The sequence below is a fragment of the Furipterus horrens genome, unplaced genomic scaffold, assembly GCF_987537825.1.
Source record: "Furipterus horrens unplaced genomic scaffold, mFurHor1.1.pri manual_scaffold_3, whole genome shotgun sequence".
Classification (NCBI taxonomy): domain Eukaryota; kingdom Metazoa; phylum Chordata; class Mammalia; order Chiroptera; family Furipteridae; genus Furipterus; species Furipterus horrens.
Genome location: NW_028327173.1, coordinates 48388273 through 48405330, shown reverse-complemented (window position 1 = coordinate 48405330; position 17058 = coordinate 48388273). Strand labels below are relative to the sequence as shown.

The 17058-nt window shown below is 33.7% G+C and overlaps 1 protein-coding gene across 9 annotated transcripts in view; it reads right to left on the bottom strand.

The window, feature by feature from the left end:
• Nucleotides 1-17058, bottom strand: part of MIER1 (MIER1 transcriptional regulator) — a 71851-nt gene that overhangs the window by 30150 nt on the left and 24643 nt on the right. For 8 of the 9 annotated variants that reach the window (XM_090269583.1, XM_090269581.1, XM_090269575.1 and 5 more), the window contains 4 exons: nt 14979-15140; nt 14191-14323; nt 12405-12469; nt 4515-4587 (listed from right to left, as the gene is read on the bottom strand). In XM_090269583.1, the coding sequence (XP_090125709.1) occupies nt 4515-4587; nt 12405-12469; nt 14191-14323; nt 14979-15140 (433 nt within the window). The remainder of the gene's footprint in view (nt 1-4514; nt 4588-12404; nt 12470-14190; nt 14324-14978; nt 15141-17058) is intronic. The other variant, XM_090269577.1, reaches the window with a different exon arrangement.

Genomic DNA, 17058 nt, shown 5'->3' with positions numbered 1-17058 from the left:
TTCCATTTTTAATGTTTAAGTAAAGACTCTACCTAATCAATGTATTATGAAGATGAAAATGCTAATCCATAATCAGCATTATGTTGTAATAATGAGGCTTACAACAGAAATTCCCACAATCTTAAAAGGTCTTACTATGATTAATGGCATGAATTTTAAGTTGTCTAGCTGAGGTTATCCAGTTACACTTCACTTTTATGAAAGACCTACGTTAGTACCTGTTTTCTGCTAATCAAAAAATAACTGAATATGATTTTCGCTTTAGTGAAAAAAGGCAAAGTTAAAATGGCACTTAACATTTGTTTTGAAGTGAGCCTTTATAGAGCCAGCGTGCCTGAGTGGCGACACCAAGCTTCTGCCCTGGGAAGGACATGCAGTATCAAGCTATCATAGCTTTGAACTGTCTGTATCTGTGATATATTTATGTATTATGGGCATCAGTTGGCAAGATGTGTCCTGATGTTAACAGAAAAGCTTCATATCATTCCTGTTTTACTATAAGTTAATGTTATTTTAGGTTTTATGTGTTATTTAATATGATTTGGTAGGTTATATTTTGGGTCTAGGAATGCTCAAAAAATTTTCCATATGGTACAATAGTTCCCCCTTAGAAGCAGTTTTGCTCTGTGGTTTCAGTTTCCCACTGTCAACCGTGGTCTGAGGATCTCTGCATAATTTACCTCTCTTCATCTCATCACATGGACACTGTATCCTCTCACATTATCACTGAAGGGTGAGTACCGCACAGTAAGATATTTTGAGAGGCCATATTCACATAATTTTTATTACAGTATATTGTTATGTTTTCTTTTATTATTATCGTTGTTAATCTCCTACTATGCTTAATTTATAAATTAAACTTTATCATAGGTACATATATGTATAAGAAAAAAGTACATATAGGGTTTGGTACAACTGTGGTTTTGCTGTGGCGGTGGTCTGGAATGTACTGCTCTTGGAAAATGGACAAACACTATTGTTAAGTGCTTCTTTGTGCCACTTCCGCTTACAAAAGGTTTTATAGGAATCCACCACTTTTAGATAGTGAGGAAAACATGTATATGTTAAATAAAATGCTTGTTTTGAACAGTATTATTATCAATTAGGAGTAATGCATGTGCTCAGTTTTTAGTAACTTAAGAATCGATTTGTCAAAAACTCATTGGAAACAATTTACATAGTCCCTTGCTATTCACTGCTTCATAATTCCTAACCTTCATCTGCTTACTCTCAAACTTGTGTCGTGTAAGCATAAAAATTTACTGGGAATACCCTGAACCTGGTCTTTCTTTTCTCCTAAGTAACGCATCTAATTCTCAATTAAATCAGTTCTGGGTTCGTAATCTTGGCACTACTGACATTTTGGCCAGATAATTCTTAGTGACGGAGGAGAGGGGAGGTTCGATCCTGTGCACTGTAGGATGTTTACCAGCACTAGCATTCAAATTATTTAGTCATCACAAAGTTGCAGTGTCTACTCAGTTTAGTACATGAAAATGACAATAAAACACACATAACTTTGAAAAATCATGCCTTTCATGTTCTTTGGGAATTAAAAACTCTTTTTATATGCTCTGAGTGGAGATGAGCCAGGGCAAGCCAAATTACTCACTCACCTCTGTGGTCACAGTAATTGCTTCTGGCTGGGTATATGACTCAAGGTGAGTCAAACAGGTTCTCTCTAGACTTTTGCTGGAGCAAAGGGGGATGTGGAAGTTCTCATTTTTGCTGGTTCTCTAGCTAAAAGGATAGTGTAAAGTAGAAGCCAAGAGCTCCCAGGAGTCATCTTAGCTTGTCTGACAACAAAAGAAAGAGGTAAGGGATACCTGATATTATAAGAACTGCTGAATCTAATTATATCTGAAGAAAGAACTTTTCAGAAAAGCAATCAGGTCAATTCTTTTTTGCTGAAGCTAGACTGAACTGGATTTTTATCACCTGCAAGCCAAAGAGCATAAACTGATGCTTTCTGAAAATCTGAAAACAAAAACAAAACAAAACAAATCCTAAATGGACAAGAGTAATCATCTACTGATTATTAATGCCACTTACTGAACACTATGTGCCAGATACTATGCTTCTAAGCACTACACATAAAATTGTCACATAGAAATTCTCACAATAGGCTCTGTAAATAAATGCTCTATTATTGCTATTTTATAGATGAGGAGAAAAAATTAAGTAACATGTTCAAAGTCAAAGGCCTAGATACTGATCCAAGATCACTGACTCTAAATATCAGTTGTGTAAACACCATTCTGCACCCATCTAATAACCAGCCACCAAATGTTTACTAAGTGCCTATGTGATAAAAATCGCCCTAGGTATTAAGGATATAAAGATGAATAAATATAATATACTGTTAAGTAGTAATTTACATAAATTTAAGAAAATGTTAACATGTAGTTGAAATTTGTAACCAAAATAGATATAGGTTCAAAGGAACATGCCTTAAATGTGACTGTAACTAATAAATCTGATTTATGTAATTGTTTGAATTAGGAGTGATAACTGATGAGGAATATATAATCTGCATAGAGCCTAATTAAAAAAAAAATCAAATGTCACAGAGAAAAAAGTTATCAATGTCCTCCACATACTTAATATTAATAATAGGGTTTACTTATATCAATATAAAAAATTCTAATCCACCTGTCAAATAATTCCTACAGTAAAGATATCAGGGTATCTTAAGTTTTATGGAACTTTTATCAAACTCTCCCAAACCAAATGCTTTCCCTTTTGAATGTACTCACCAAACCAATAAGAAATATGCTGTAATTATTAAAGAAAAGAATGCGCTAACTAGTACTATCCCTTTGACAGCTTTATTTCTAACAGTGTGGTTTACATAAGTTGCACATGTGTTTGGTTTGTATGCATAGGGTACCTTAAATGGAAGTAAATTCTGGGTGTCACAGTAAAAGTTTGAACTGCTGTAACTGCAAAGCCGAGGATAGGCCCTTTACCACAGTGCTCTCCAAGACAGTATCACCCTGCTAAATCTAATCTTCACACAATCTAAGAGACTTAAATTCTCAAAGTGAGAAAGCTTGATTAATCACTGCTCTGTCTGAAAAAAAATAAGTATAATTGTTTTCTAAAATTGTTAAAACTAAAAACATTAAGCCAAAATTTAAAAAGTTGAAAATTAAAATTATAATCACTTATTCCCTGTAATATCTGACAATAAAACATGTTAAAATTAAAAGGCAAAATGCATTAAGAGACAATTAAGCTACCTTTAGCCATAATATTATCTTACCACATATAAAACAGATGTTTTTCTTCCAAACTACAAAGAAATTTAATAAAATGGAATAAATGTCTACCTTTCAGTTCTTTATTTGGAGAGAAAGAACTCAATGGTGAACATATACTAACCATTATATAACATAAGTAAACATAACACTGAAAACTAAATTACAAAAATTCAATACAAAAGCTAATGGATCACTTATTTTTGCATACAATTATAATGTATTCACAAAACATATGCACAGAACTTTTAATATATAACTAGATCACTCTATATTGATACCTTTAATGTTCCTGTATGTTGCAGGCATTTACTTAAAAGTAGTGAAAGCAGTTAGTGGTATGTTAAAACATTTTTACTGTCACTACAATTTGCCAGCCTGTGGTGTTCCCTTAATTGCCTCTGATCTACTACTTGCCCTGAAAGCAGGTGCACATTTATAATAAAATTTCTGGAGGGAATGCTAACGAGAAAACAAAACAACAAAAGACTCCTGCCACTCAAAAAGATCTGCATTTGTAAGCTGAAATGTTGAAAAGAAAACTGAAATAAAGAAATGAAAGATAACTAACACTGAGTGATGTCACACTGCACAGAAACTTATTGAAAAAAAACATACACCCAAAACATTCTTTCTAGAATTCACCTAAAGTGAGAAATCTGAAAAAGTCTTCCAAAACAAAACAAACAAACAAAAGACTCCTCAAGGACTTTGTTATTGGAAATTTAAGTATTTATGACTTACCTTAGGACTTTAAGAAAATGATGAAAAAAATCATGTAAAATTTAAGTATACAAGTTGTTTTCCCAAATTATTTTAAATATACAAATATTAAGGTAATCAATTTTAATAAGTAATGTTAAGTTTCAGAAGCAAATAAGCTTTTTATATTGGTTATTTATTCTTTTTTTTTTAGACCTGTTCGACAGGTTCCATTGACGTGACTTTTAAAATCTAAATTATACAGGCTATGAAAGAGTATGTTCAGAATACTTAAAATATGAAAAAAGAAAGAAAGAAAATGTTGGGATATTTTAAGTCACTTAATAACAAAATAAGAATTCATTTTTCACTAGACTTGTATGAACAAACAAAACAAAAAAAGAAAACATATTTCTTCTTTTAAAAATAATGCAGGCCCTCTTTCATAATTCAGTAGGGTAACATAAACTGTCATGTTCTTATCCCATTATAAAACAATAGTTCATTACTTCAAAAGCATGAATTCAGCTATTAACTTTACTAATAACCCACCTTTTTCATTTTCTTTGTATCTACAAATGCCAACAGGAATCTCTGCTTGAAACATGGAGCCCACCATAATCTCCTATTTTAAAAATAACATAAAACATTAGTAAGGGCCCTGGCCAGGTAGCTCAGTTGGTTGGAGCGTCATCCTGATGCGCAAGGGTTGCGGGTTCAATCCCGGTCAGGGCGTATACAACAGTCTACCGATGAAGCATCAATAAGTGGAACAAATCAATATTTCTCTCTCTTCTCTCTCTCACTCAAATCAATAAATAAAAATTTTTAAAAACATTAAGATCTAATAACAGATTTTATACCCAGTTTCTAGCATTACCATCTTCTTGGGCAAACTGTTCCTGGTTTCCCTGTCATACTATACAGATGCAACAATTAACTACCTCAGAAGTATTGTGAGGATGAATGAGTTAATAATAGACAGGAGCTTGGATATGATTGGATGAAAATATTAGTAATCATAATGGGGTGATAAGCAATACAACAATGGATACAAACTTTACTTAAAAATATGGAGAAAAAAATGAATTCTTACTACTCAATTAGTAAGGTAATTGCAAACACTAAAAAACCAGAAAGTCAAATTCAGGTATTTTCAGAGTAACTACACTCTATAAACTATGGTCCCTGGATAGGCAGCATTAGTGTCACCTGGGATGATAGATATGCAAATACTCAGGTCCTATCCCAGACATAGTGAACAAGAAACTCTGGAGATGGGACTCGGCAATTCGTGTTTTAACAAGCTAACCAGCTGATTTTGACACACACTTAAGTCTGAGAACCAGAGCTTTAAAATAAAGGAAGTAACAAAAAGGTTTGTATAAAGCTCAGTAGAGGCTAAATGAATGAAACTCCAACCCAAATGGATAAGCAAGTTAGTGTCCAACTTTCATTAAAACAATACAAAATGAAAAAGTAACATCCAAAACATAATTAAACCTTATTTTTAAAAAGCTGGTAATCAAATTTATATAGTCAAATCACAGATAAGGGGAATCTAGTTGTTCAAAAAGATATTAAGAGATCACCACTGATGAGATCATTACAACACACATAGGGACCAGACTCGTGCCTGGTGGCTAATTGCTAAGGATAAATTTACTGCATTTTTAAATTGAAGACCTTAGGGAGGAAAGGTACAAATCTTTGTCTACTAAGTTTAAATAACTCTTAGAATTTGAAAAATTCCCCTCTCCAGTTACTGTCACCTCAATGATGTTAAAAATTGTTACTCATATTTTATGTGAAGAGATGAAACTCAAAAAAATTATTTTCCTCAAGAACACACTATTAGTAAGTTCTGGGGCTATAACTTGAACACAGATTTGATTTCAAAGGTGCTTCCTCTACCCCAGTTTCTATAATTTGATTTTATCTTACAAGCCTTAGATGATCTCTGAATGTAGACAATTTTTATTGCAACAAAATCACAGTAAAATAAAATAATCTAAATTTACCATACCTGCTTTATTACATACTATTGCTGAGGTAGCAACTAATACTCCCCAGCAAAGAAAACCTTGTTCTCCCTCCTCTGAGCTTTTTGTTTCTTCATTAAAAAAAAAAAAAGAACATCTAATTAAATACTATATTGAACACTCCAGATACATAAACAATTAGCTTATGTTGGAGAAAAGCTATATAAACTTGAATGTGTGGTGGAAAATAACAGCCTAAGATGACTCAAGGTTTCTAGATTTTATCATTTTAATGTCTACATGGTATAAAAATCATTTCCCCAAAATGGTCACACAAATAGTAACTCATGTGATCTTCGTTTTCTATCTTCAGACCCATCCCTCATTCATCACCTCAATTAAATTAACACATACTATACTGGCCTAACCTTCTCTTACCATTCTAACCCAAATGGATACCTCTCTCTTCTAAACATCTTTTCAGAAACCTGTAACAGATCTTCTGGCTGAAGCCCCAAATCCCTGGGTAGTCCAGTTCAAGTTCATTTGAATACTTCATTCTTCCTAACAGAAACTCCAAATATAATGTTCCCTTATTTTAATCAGCAAAGGGTTCAGCTCTTTTTCCAGTTTGATACAGGCATCTTTAAACTACTCTCCCCAAAAAGCCATAGGAAAAGCTCCAAAGTATAACTAAATATTGGGTAGGCCAAAAAGTTCATTTTTTTTTTTTTCTGTGAAGATGGCTCTAGTAATACTTAGTTGTCTTTAACTTCACTCGAAACAGTTTTGTTAGATTGTATTGACAGCTGTCATATCAGTGTGCATTAAAAAAACAAAAACTTATCGAGGAGATCCAAGATGGCGGAGGAGTAAGTGGAAGCTACACTAACCACCTTCCAGGACCAATCTGGAATTACAACTATATTGTAGAGAAATCATCCTTAATAACCAACTAAACACAAGCTGGACAGAAGCCTTAAACCCAAGGACAGAGAAGAAACCACTTCACCACAAAAACACTGGTAGGGAATGTGGAGGAGACGAGAGAGGGCTGGCTGGGCTTCCATGGGCAGCAGTTGAAGTACTGGAGGCCAGCCCTCCTCACCCCCAGTCCCCAGCCTGAGAAGTGTAAAGTCTAAACCTAGCCTACAGCACCAAAGCTGGAAAAGAAATCCAGATAACATCCAGCTGTGAAAAGCATAAAATGTAAAAGGGCTTGCTTTAAGAAGAAAAAAAAGAGGAAAACAGTCTAACAATAAAATGGCACACTATCTATCAGTAATCACCTTAAATGTGAATGGCTTAAATGCTCCAACTCTAAGACAGAGGGCAGCTGAATAGATAAGAAGACAAGATCCATGTATATGCTGCCTCCAAAACATTCATCTCAGGTCAAAAGATACACACAGATTAAAAGTAAAAAGGTGGAAAAAGATATTAATGAAAATGGAAAATAAAAAAAAAGCAGTACTTCTATCTGACAAAATAGATTTAAAAACCAAGGCTACAGTAAGAGACAAAGGAGGACACTACTTAATGATAAAAGGAACAATACAGCAAGAGGACAGAACCCTAATAAAACATTTACACATCCCACATAGGAGCACCTAAATATGTGAAGCAAATCTTGATAGACTAAAGGGAGAGATTAACAGAAATACAGTCATAGTTGGGGATTTTACCACACCATTGACTTCAATGGCTAGATCTTCCTGGCAGAAAATTAACGAGGAGACAGCAGCCTTAAAACAACACCCTAGATCAAATGGATTTAATTGATATCTTCAGAGCATTTCACCCCAAAGCAGCAGAATATACATACATTACAAGTGCACATGGAACATTTTCTAGGATAGACCACATGTTAGGACATAAAACAAGGTGATGAAAAGCAAGTTTATGCTAAAAACTCTCAATAAATTTAGGAAGGCCGATATCATATCAAGCATCTTTCTGACGACAATGCTATGTAACTAGAAATCAATCACAAGAACAACACTGAAAAACACACAAAGACATGGAAGCTGAGTAACATGTTATTAAACAATGAATGAATGGGTCGATGAGATTAAGTAAGGAATCAAAATATACCTTGAAACAAACGAAAATGAGGACACAACAATCCAAAATTTGTGGGACACTGGGAAAGCAATCATGGCATTACAGGCATATCCCCCCAAAAAAGGAAAAAGGACAATAAACAAAGCCCAAAGTGAGTAGAAGGAAGGAAATAATAAAGATCAAAGCAAAAATAAATGAAATAAGAGTCTAAAAAAAATGATGCCAAGAGTTGGTTCTTTGAAAAGATAAACAAGACTGACAAACCTTTAACCAGACTCATCAAGAAAAAAAGAGAAAGGACCCAAATAAATAAAATCAGAAGTGAAAGAGGACAACTGACACCAAAGAAATATAAAGGATTGTAAGAAAATATTATGAACAATTATATGCCAACAAAATGGACAGTCTGGACTAAATGGATAAATTCCTAGAAAACATACAGTCTTCCAAAGATAAGTCAGGGAGAATCAGAGAATCTGAATAGACAGATTACACCTAATGAAATTGAAGCAGTAATAAAAACTCTCAACAAATATCCTGGACCAAATGGCTTCACAGGTGAATTTTACCAAACATTCTGAAAAGAACTAACACCTCAAACTATTTTATAAAATTCAAGAGAAGCAAAGGCTCCCAAACTCATTTTAGGAGGTCAGCATTAACCCTAAGTCAAAAACCAGGCAGACATTAAAAGAAAATTATAGGCCAATATCCCTGATGAACATAAGATGCTAAAATCCTCAATAAAATATTAGCATACTCAATACAGCAATGCATCAAAAAGATCATACACCATGAACAAGGGGGATTTATTCTGGGAATGCAAGCTGGTACAATATATGCAAATCAATAAATGTAACTCACCACATAAAATGAAGGATAAATGATCATATCAATAGAAAAAGCATTTGATAAAATCCAGTACCCATTTATGATAAAAACTCTCAGCAAAGTAGGAATAGAGGGAATATACCCAAACATAATAAAGGCCATATACAACAAACCCACTGCCAGCATCATACTTAATGGGCAAAAACTGCAAGTGTTCCCTTTAAATTCAGGAATGTCTGCTTTCACCTCTTTTATTCAATATAGTACTGGAATTTCTAGCCACAGTAATCAGACAAGAAGAAATAAATGGCATCAAGTTGGAAATGAGGAAGTACAAATGTCTTTCTTTGTAGATGACATGATGTAGTACATTGGGAACCCCAAAGATTCCACCAAGAAACTACCAGAACTGATAGATGAATTCAGCAAAGTAGCAGGATATAAAATTAACATCCAGAAATAAACTGCATTTTTATATGCCAATAACAAACTAACAGAAAGGGAAATTAAGAAAACAATCCTATTCACAAGTTTTTCAAAAAGAATAAAATACCTAGGAATGAGACTAACCAAGGACATAAAAGACATATACACTGAAAATTATGACACTGGAGACAGAAAGTGAAGAAGACACAAATAAATGGAAGCACATACTGTGTTCATGGATAGGAAGAATTAACAGCATTAAAATATTCATACTACCCAAAGCAATCTTTAATTTCAATGCAATTCCTATCAAGATTCCAATGACATATTTCATATAACTAAAACAAATACTTCAAATATTTATATGGAGCCACAAAATGACCCACATGGCAATAGTGACCCTGAGGAAGAAAAACAAAGCTGGAGGAATCACGCTACCCAAAATCAAATTATACTACAAGGCCACAGTAATCAAAACAGCCTGGAACTGGAATAAAAACAGACACATGCGGGAAAGATGGGACAACTGTAATAGAACAACAATTTTTAAAAATGGAAAAAAAAAAGACACATAGATCAATGGAACTGAACAGAGATTCCAAAAATAAACCCACACCTTTATAGTCCATTAGTATTTGACAGAGGAAGCAAGCACATACAATGGGCTAAAGATAGTTTACTCACTAAATGGTGTTGGGAGAATTGGACAGATACATGCAGAAAAATGAAACTAGACCATTTCCTTACCTCACACAAAAGAATACATTCAAAATAGATCAAAGACTTAAATGTTAGACCCAAAATTATAAAAATCCTAGAAGAAACAACAGGCAGCAAAATCTCTGATATTTGTAGAATTTTTTTGTTGGATATTATCTCTCCAGACAAGGGAAACAGAAGAAAAAATAAACAAATGGGACTACATCAAACTAGAAGGTTTTTGCACAGCAAAGGAAATCATCAACAAAATGAAAAGACAACCTATAGAATATTCGCCAATACATGTGATAAGGGGTTAATATCCAAATTTATCAAGAACTTACAAAACTCAACACCAAAAAAAATTCCAAACAATCCAATTAACAAATGAGCAAAGGACCTGAATAGATATTTCTCTGAAGAGGATGTACAGATTGCCAATAGACATATAAAAAGTGCTCAATATCACTAATTATCAGAGAAATGCAAATTAAAACCACAATGAGATATCACTTCACACCAGTTCGAATGGCCATCATCAATAAATCAACAAACAACGAGAGCTGATGAAAGGGGAACCCTTGTGTACTCTTGGTGGGTATGCAGACTGGTGCAGTCACTGTGGAAAGCAGTGTGGAGATACCTCAAAAAATTAAAAATGGATCTGCCTTTTGACCCAGTGATCCACTTCTGGCAATATATCTGAAGAAACCCAAAACACTAATTTGAAAGCACATAAGCCCCCCTATCTTCACTGTAGTGTTATTTACAATCGCCAATATATGGAAGCAGCCCAAGTGCCTATCAATAGATGAGTGGATAAAACAATTGTGGGACAATTTACACAATGGAATTCTACTAGGCCAAAGAAAAGAAAATTTTACTCTTTGCAACAGTATGGATGGACCTGCTATGTGAAATAAGCCAGTGAGAGAAAGACAAATATCATGATTTCACTCACATGTGGAATGTAATGAAAAAACTCAACTAACAATGAAAACAGAGACAGACTCATAGGTGGAGAGCAGATGGCAGCTAGTGTTGGAGGAAGGGTTAGGGAGTGGAGGGATCAAACAAAAAGGAAAAAGGACTCATGGACATGCACAACATTGTGGTGACTGCTCAGGGGAGTGGGTAAGGGGACTACATGGTAATGGGAAAAAATATAATAAAGATTAATAAAAAATAAAAAAGCATCAAAACTGGTGAATTTTTGGGTAGCCATTTTTATACTGAAGCTGGAAGAAAATATGCAACATTTTCAGCATATTAGGCTTTATAATTTCAAGAAAGGTAAAATGCAACTGAAATGTGACTGAATGTGTCAGAAGTGGTTTGTGAAGTTCCATGGTGGAGATTTCTTGCTGGACAATGCTTGAGTCAAGTAGACCAGTTAAAGTTGATAGCAATCAAATAGATATTAATTAAGAACAATCAACGTTATACCACGTGGGAAATAACTGACATATTCAAAATATCCAAATTAAAGTTATTGGTAGAAGTGAAAAACGTGTCTTTTATTTTGTGGAAAAAACTAAGCGGACTTTTTGGCCAACCCAATAATTGAACAATCACGACAAGTGCATAAAGCACACTCAATTTGATGTTCTGGGCTATTCTGCTGTCAAAGAAATGATTGTTTATGCACTTAATTTAAAAATCAAATGTAGGAAAAACAACAAGAACAACAACAAAAACCTTGAGGAAAATCCAGTGATCTAACAAGAATGACATTATTTCTTCTATATAAATGATTTGCTCTAAACAATTTTACATGACATTTCAATACATTTTTATAAGCCAATGGCTTTACATCTTATAATTAATTCAATTTAATTGTATAAATAATGTTATACAATTCTACCATTTAAAACATGTCAATATATTATCTTTAGGTTCAATTTAGAAATTAACTTATTTAATTATGCAGTTTTAGAGAAGCCCAAATCCGTTTCTTCACACATTATATTTGGAGTTGTAAATATCAAATTAATACAGGATGGAAAAATTTGTAATCTAAATTATTAAACAGAATTTACTTAACAGATACTAATAAGGCTCCACAATTGCTTTTCCAAGTATATGTATATGTACGTGTATGTATACACATATTACATATATACACATATTAAATCACCTGTGACACTTTCTATAGTGTAGCAAGTCTAATTTAGCACTAGTTTAGAAATTTGATTTCTAATCTCGGTTTGAATGTGACCTTGCTCAACAAAGGAAAATTCTTTCTATACTATTATTTTATTTTATAAAAAAATAAACACCTGAATATTTCAGTGGAAATCCGAACATCTACCCAACATTTAAATGTTATAAAAAGGCTTATCTCAATTTATCAACACATATGTAGTTAGTAAAAAAAAATTACACGTGGCTTTTTAAATATTAATTTATCTAAATTTTTAGAAAATACAGCTCTAACTACCTTTTTCCAGTCTTCTGATGGAATATAATCTTCATCTTCTTCAGATTCTTCTTCTATTTCGCTATCTAGAATAAATAAGACAATACTACTATAAAACGATTGCTTATTCTGTCTGCATCTATATATTTCTATTTTATTTTTACATCTACCATCAAAATATTCAAATATGCCCAAAGGTATTTACAGAGTTAGGCTAAGATATTTCTCATCAAATAATATCCTATCAGCTAAAAAAAAAAAAAAAAAAGCCCATAAACCTTTTAGGACAATCCTAATCTTTGACAACTGTATTCTCATGAAATAATTTTCTATAAAAACTTCAGGAAAAAAAATTAGAATCAAAATAATCTGTTTCTAAACCTAATTCTTCTACCAACACCCTGGTGACAGAATAAATTATATGACCTCCGTTCCGTTCTTATAAAATGAGAATATGTATAAAACAGTGGTTTCCAAACCGTGCTCCTTGAAACACTGAGAACTTTACAGCACCACTTTGGGGGGAAACATGTGAAGGGAGGGTATGGATAAAAGCCCTCCATCCTCCCCAACCTCTGCTTTATTCAGAACAGGCAAGCTGCTGTGCATTTACATTCTGGAGTAAGACTGTATTTACAAAAAGGGGTGGAAAGTTTGAAAATGATTAGATTTTCAGGATCTCTCAACTCTAAAATGGTACCCAAAGTTTAATAGGGTAACTAAATCTATATACAGAAATTAATTCTTCCTATGGAAAAAGTAAGATAGGTAGTATATGTACAGCTTCCATACATACATCACAACTGAAATACCAGATTAAATACTGTTTCAGGAGGCACTTAGCACCCCACTTTGTCAATGGATCTGCTCTGTTAACTAATTAAAGGATTAATACTATATTTCCCTAAACTTAAAATCAACACAATTATTTCAATAACTAATCTCTTTTTGCACTGATACACTTTTTAAATGGACCACATCTCAGATGAAAACTCAATATTATTAGCAGTACTACATTTACTTCTAAACTAAATGTGTAAGAGAAATTATTCATCCAAAGTAGTAGTCATGTTTAATCAGTTATTACATTACTACATTTCATGAGAGGTTCTGTTCTTCAAGTATTTTTCTTCCTGTTAAAAGTACAGAAATTTGGGCCAAAAATTCAATAACACTTATTATTGACTTTTTTTTTTTTTTTTTAATCAAAGAGCTGGACTTCTAGAGTACAAACTACTGTTTAGAATGAAACGTGGAGCAGATGAAGCATGCAAACATTCAAGATAAATACATTAAATGTTGTCCCTAGTACTGGTCATCTCTGACTAGATCATAACTGTAGAAAAATTAGTAGTTCTTTCTCTGTATAACATATTCCTATTTTAAGAATCAACAACTTCTTCAGAAGTAGGAGGCACTGATTAGAGAAAGCAATGCTTATGAACATATCTAAAAAGGGCTAAGAGGTAAAAAAAGTAGAAAACGAAAACTGAGGAGAAGACTAGGAGAAATAAAAAAAAGTGACCATGAAACAAACTAAATTTAAGAAAGGTCTAGGAATAATAACACAAACAAACAAAAAACACTCAAAACCAAGTTGTACAGTGACACAATTACTGTACTATGTTCATGGACAACAGGGCCCAACACTGCTGAGCTAATAACCTAGAACAAAATCCCATTACTGTTGAGTAAGATTTCAGAGTAAATAAATTCAAACAGAGCAGTGAAAAAGAAATACTAGAATATTAGGCCATATATTAAATAGTAAAAATTATACCCCAACTATAGCAACCAATAACCTTACTTGTATCAAAATATTTACATCGACGTGGGCGGATTATTTCCTGTGCATCTTGCGAAGCAACAGATTGTGATGGATCATCATTGGAAGACTGAGTTTCATCCTCTTGACCTGATGAATCCTTTATATTTTCTTCCTGTGAAATCACAAATTGCTTTAAGATGTTTAAAAAAAAAAGTTGGAGATAAAAGGTAATAGTATTCCATATACAACTAGAAGACTAAATAAATACACTAACTGTAGCATGGTGTCCTGGGTTGAATACTGGAACAGGAAAAAGGACATTAATGGAAAAACTGATGAAATCTGAATTGTTAAATAGTATGGTTCCAGTGTTGATATCTTAGTTTTGATAAATACATCATAGTTATATAAGATGTTAACATAAGGGAAAGTTTTGGGTGAAAAGTACACAAAGTCTCTGTCCTATATCAGAACCTCTTCTGTAAATCTAAAATTGTTTCAAGACAAATAATAAAGATGAATACAAAACTGACAATTAGCCTTTACTACTTAAAAACAAAGTGCTTTTTAAAAGTTGGCACAAATTTATTTAGAATAGGCATTTGAAAAGAAATCTGAATGACATAGATGAAACTATTACCCCTCAGGAGCGAATTACAGGGGGCTTATATATCTTTATCTTAATTTTTAATATTTAAACGTATTACTTTTAAAGTCAGAAAGAATAAAGGCAAATTATAAAAATAAGCAGTCAAAATAAATGTATCAAAAATTATAACCCCAGCAATAAAGACAACAATCTTAAAAATCTATGTGTATAAGCTTACTTTATTTTCTCCACTACAGCCACTGTTATCATCATTATCAGCATCTTCATCATCTTCACCTTCTTCTTCCTCTTCTTCCTCTTCCTCATCTTCTTCAGGTAGTCGACTAGTGCTATCATAACCATAAAGGCTGAGAAGTTCATGAATTGGCATGTCGCCTTCCTAAATAGAGCAAAATAAAAAGTTAATTTCTGAATAAGTAATATTTCATATTGCTATACTTCAGAAATCTATAGAATATTCATTCCATACAGAAAAAGGCTCTTAGATCTGTATCAAGGATTCTCAAATCATAAAAAAGTGAAACTAAAAATAACTCTGAAAGCTAAGAAAATTCTCGTCTTTTAAAAATTTTTATATGAGACTGACAAAATTGCCAATGACAAAAATCTTAAAGTATAACAAAAAGGAACATTGGTTTAGAACTATTCTTTGGTGTAATCAATTCAGTTAATGTACACCATCAGTTAATACTATGTATGGATGCTCACACTTTAGAGCACTATACATAATTTGGGAGTGAGGCAATGAAATAATTCAAAAATAAATAGACTAAAAACTATTAACACAAACCCAGAAAGGGAAATGAAATTCACAGCCCACCCAGCTCAAATACATTAAAAGAAAATAGCAATGATATAGTACAGGAATGATACTGAATTGCATTAGCCCTATATTCTTTTATAGGGTTACATATAAAACCATTTCATGCCATATTTACTACTTTACAAAATTTTGCATGAGTTTCAACTAGTATAGTCAGATTTTAAGTCTAATTCCAAAAGTCCATAGCCTTATCAGTACATCATGCTGCCTCAGCCAGCTACCTCCCCCGAACCTCACAAAAACATACCCTGAGGGTGAAATGAAGAAATAGCAATAGGTACTGAAATTAAATCAGCTTCCTGCATAAGGTACTCACTCTAAATCAGTAATCAATATGATACCAACATGAAGTATCAGGGAAACATGACAGAATTCTGATTATAAAAAAAAAAACTTGACCCAATCACTCACTCATATACACACACACACCCTAAAACCTTAACAGAGTTAGTTTAGAACTAGCAAAAGGGTAATCATGAAACAAGACATGCTTTTTATTTCTCCAGAAGTCTTCTAGTCTTGTTCTTGGGCAGAAATAATCTTGGCTCATGTGTTAAATCTTGTGCTGCAGTGGAGGTGGGTATACTGAACTGGATGAGAGAGCCTGATGACAATGCATGAACCACTTAGACACTAACCAACTGACTCCTATCATGCAGAATTCAAGATGGACTTAGGCAGAGAGAGATTTAGTTTCCCAGGGAGACTAAGCTAGCTGGAATCCACTGCTATAAGCTGTGTGTAGTATGATCAGAACCTAAACTAAGTGGTAAAGAAAAAACTCAAGAGACCTTGCAGAAGAAATCAACAGGATTTAACCAGGGTTAAGAGTGATCAAGAGGTCCTAGTGACACTGAATCTCTGGTTCTAGATGTTCCTTGGACCCAGATACACATTCATATGACTTCTAAAAAATAATAAAAATAAAATTCTTAAAAAAAGTTTTACATCTTAAATGTTTATTCTCAAAGTTAGTTTCAGGTGGGTTTCATGATGTGTGAATGAAATAATCCTTGCCTGTTCCATCAGGAAAATGTTTGCTTAATATAAATCAAAGTATATAGCAATATTTGCCCTGGCTGGTTTAGCTCAGTGGATTGAGCGTCGGCCTGCGAGCTAAGTGTCGCTGGTTCGATCTTCCAGTCAGGGTACATCAGAGAAGGAAAACTCTGACTCCAAAAAACCTCCGCTGCCTTGCGGCATACCTCTTCAGGGGAAAGGCTAAGGGAGTAAACCCCGACAGAAAATCCGGAGCCGGAGTCCCTAAGGCGGTTTGACGTTGTAGTCAACACCGGCAACTCCTGCGGCGCACCTGAAGCCAAGCTGTATCGACTCCGTCTTTCCCTTGGACCCTTCAGTTGCGAAGAGAGGGGGGGTCTGCTGCATGGGCAACAGCAGACCCTCCATATTACCCTGCCCAGGCTCTGTAGCTTCAGCGTCATCGCAAGATGTCGATTCAACACGGGAGGAGACA